Source organism: Lepidothrix coronata, unplaced genomic scaffold (genome assembly GCF_001604755.1).
Source record: "Lepidothrix coronata isolate B3197 unplaced genomic scaffold, Lepidothrix_coronata-1.0 Scaffold1648, whole genome shotgun sequence".
NCBI lineage: Eukaryota > Metazoa > Chordata > Aves > Passeriformes > Pipridae > Lepidothrix > Lepidothrix coronata.
In genome coordinates this window covers 1-2,539 of record NW_016691828.1, presented here as the reverse complement: position 1 = coordinate 2,539, position 2,539 = coordinate 1, and the positions used below count along the sequence as shown (strand labels likewise).

The 2,539-nt window shown below is 61.3% G+C and overlaps 1 protein-coding gene across 1 annotated transcript; it reads right to left on the bottom strand.

The window, feature by feature from the left end:
• Window positions 1-749: 749 nt before the first annotated feature.
• AANAT (aralkylamine N-acetyltransferase) lies at window positions 750-2,531 on the bottom strand. The gene is made up of 3 exons (XM_017840289.1): window positions 2,300-2,531; window positions 1,417-1,571; window positions 750-1,055 (listed from the first exon to the last, which is right to left on the bottom strand). Exons 1-3 carry the CDS (start codon window positions 2,454-2,456, stop codon window positions 750-752), a joined length of 618 nt encoding a protein of 205 aa, XP_017695778.1. The 5' UTR covers window positions 2,457-2,531.
• Between the last annotated feature and the right edge of the window lie 8 nt (window positions 2,532-2,539).

The following is a 2,539-nucleotide window of genomic DNA, read 5'->3' as shown; positions in this document are numbered from 1 at the left end:
GCCAGCTGGTGCCCCCCCTCCGGCCTTGTGGTGGGGTGATTGTCAGAGAAGGACAGGAACACACATGGGTTGTATAGAAAATCACTGCCACATCTTTATTTGCTGCTTCCCAACAGCCTGTGGTGTTTGCAGAAGGCTTCTCCTGGACCAGTTGTGGGTCTGGGACAAGGAGGACCGAATGGTTTGGACTGGCTCCCTGGGGAGGCTCCTCAAGATGCAGCTGTTCCAAGAGGTCTGGAAAGATGTCTGGGAGGGCGAGGTGACTGTGAGGACCCTTGCCTGGTCTGGGGGTGTGCTCCAAGGGGTCTGGAAATATGTCTGTGATCGGAGGGGGCAGCTGCCTGGTCTGGGGGCTGCTCAGGAAGAGCTTGGACAGGGTGTGCTCCAGGTGTGGTGGTGGGAGGGGGTGCAGGGCTGGGAGCACATGGATACAGGGGCTCTGCTGGGTGTGTCAGCAAACCAGGGCAAAGCCTTTCCATTCCGGGGAGCTCGTGGCCCAGCAGCCCACCCAGGCTCGCCAGCAGAGCCCAGAGAGCTGCTTCCAGCAGGATCAGGCACAGGAATTCCTGTGCCCAGCCCTGCAGGGATGTGATGGGGCCGGGCCGATGTGGCTGGAAGGCAGATGCGGCAGAGGGAGTAGCTGTAGCCAGGGCCAGCCGGGGAAGATGGATGTGGTGGGGATGGAGAGGGATTGCAGCCTCTTATCCCACCCCAGCCTCTCTCCCAAGCCGGGACGGAGCGGAGGGGGCTCAGCAGCCGCTGTTCCTGCGCACGAAGGCGTGTCCCCGCACCGAATGCTGCATCTCGATGAAGGCCAGGTCCCCCACCGTCACCTCGCAGGGACCCAGCGCCTCGAACCCGCACTTCTGGTAGAAGGGCACGAGGAAATCTTCGCACATGAGCAGGGCCCGGCGGGCGAAGGGCAGGCACCGCAGGTACTGCAGGTACCGCCACATCAGGATGGAGCCCTTGCCCTGCTGCCGGAAGGTGCGGTGCACGGCCAGCACGTGGATGTGCACGGCCGTGCCCTGCGCCTTGTGCAGGGTCAGCGCTGCCTGCCGAGGGGGGAGGCACGGGTTAGCGAGACCATCCTGCTTGAGGCTGGTTCCCCACCCCCGTGACCCCAAAGGGAGAAGGGTCCCTGTGCCATCCCACTTCGCCTCCCTCCCGCCCGTCGTCCTTGGAGGGTTTTTAATTTTAAAAGGAATGTTGAGGGGAATTACTTGGCAGATTTTTTTTAACAGCGTTGTTCAAGTTAATTAATGAGAAGGTTCATTTTCACCAGAGCAGCCCTGTAGCAGTTAGTTCTGGGAGAAGACTTGGTGAGTAACCTCGGGACGCCGGGGAGCTTCTCTTGATCCCCAGGCTCTGGCAGTGCCTCTACCAGTGCACAAGGTGGGAAGAACAGGGTCTTACCTGGCTGAGCCTCTCCTGATCCCAGAGGGAGCCAATGATGAATGCCACGAGCCGCCCTTCCTCAAACCAGCCGAGGGACAGCTCCGGGCACAGGTTCAGAAAGTGGCGGATCTCATCCAGGTGGAGGGGACAGTCCCCAGAGACAGATATAAAGGCTGGAGGGGGACAATGGTGAGCTCAGTGAGGGGGACCAAGGACACCCAGACTCAGAAAACCTCCCAGCACCATTGTAGGGGAGGGAAAGCAGGATGTGATGGAGAGAGATGGCGTATGTCCTGCTGTCTGCTAGGTTTAAAGGAGTTCTAGGGGACATGGATGGTTCCAGGGAGCAACTCCTCCAGAGGCAGACTCCACAGCCCGGTGACCAGCTCTCTGCTCTCACTGCTAATTCCAGAGCTAGAGCAGTGAGTGCTGAGTTGAACCCTCCCTCCTGGCACCTCTCCAGCTGCCCTTGGCCTTGGAGAGGAGGGAGAAATGGGCCAGGTGAGTCTGGGTGAGGGAAGCTGGGGTGCCTGGGGCAGAGGGAAGGTTGCGGGAGTGCATCTCAAAGTGCCCCTATGCAATAGGAGAACACGATATCCTTCCTCCTACTTCCCCCTCCCCTATCCTCCTGCCCTCTGGCTCTTACAGGACTGTTTTGGGAGAGCTGCTCCGCACTCACCTGGTCCTACTGAGCCCGGGGCATCACCTCCTACCATCCCCACCCCAGGCTGAGTTACGGCCGTGGTTCTCCAGCTCATTAACCAAAGCTCCCCCACCTCATTAGGGAGCCCGTGGTGGCCTGGCCACAAGTCACGGCTGCTGTATCCCTCCCACGAGGGACTGGTGAAGGAAAGGGATGGGTCGTGTCCAGCGGACGGAGCTCCCGCGGGCACCCCGTTACCTTCCCGCTCGATCTCGAACACGCTCACGGCGTCCTCGGGGCTGAGGCAGCGGAACTCGCTGGCTGGCAGCGTGTGCCGGCGCTGGCCCCCGGGCGACCTGCGGGGCGACCTCAGGTGAACGGGCTTCAGGAAAGGCAACGCGCTGAGCGCCGGCATCCTCCTCCTCCTCCTCTTCCTCTTTCTCCTGCTGCTGCCTTGCTTCCCGCTGCTCTGCTCGGGGCAGCCTCTGCCGGCTCCCA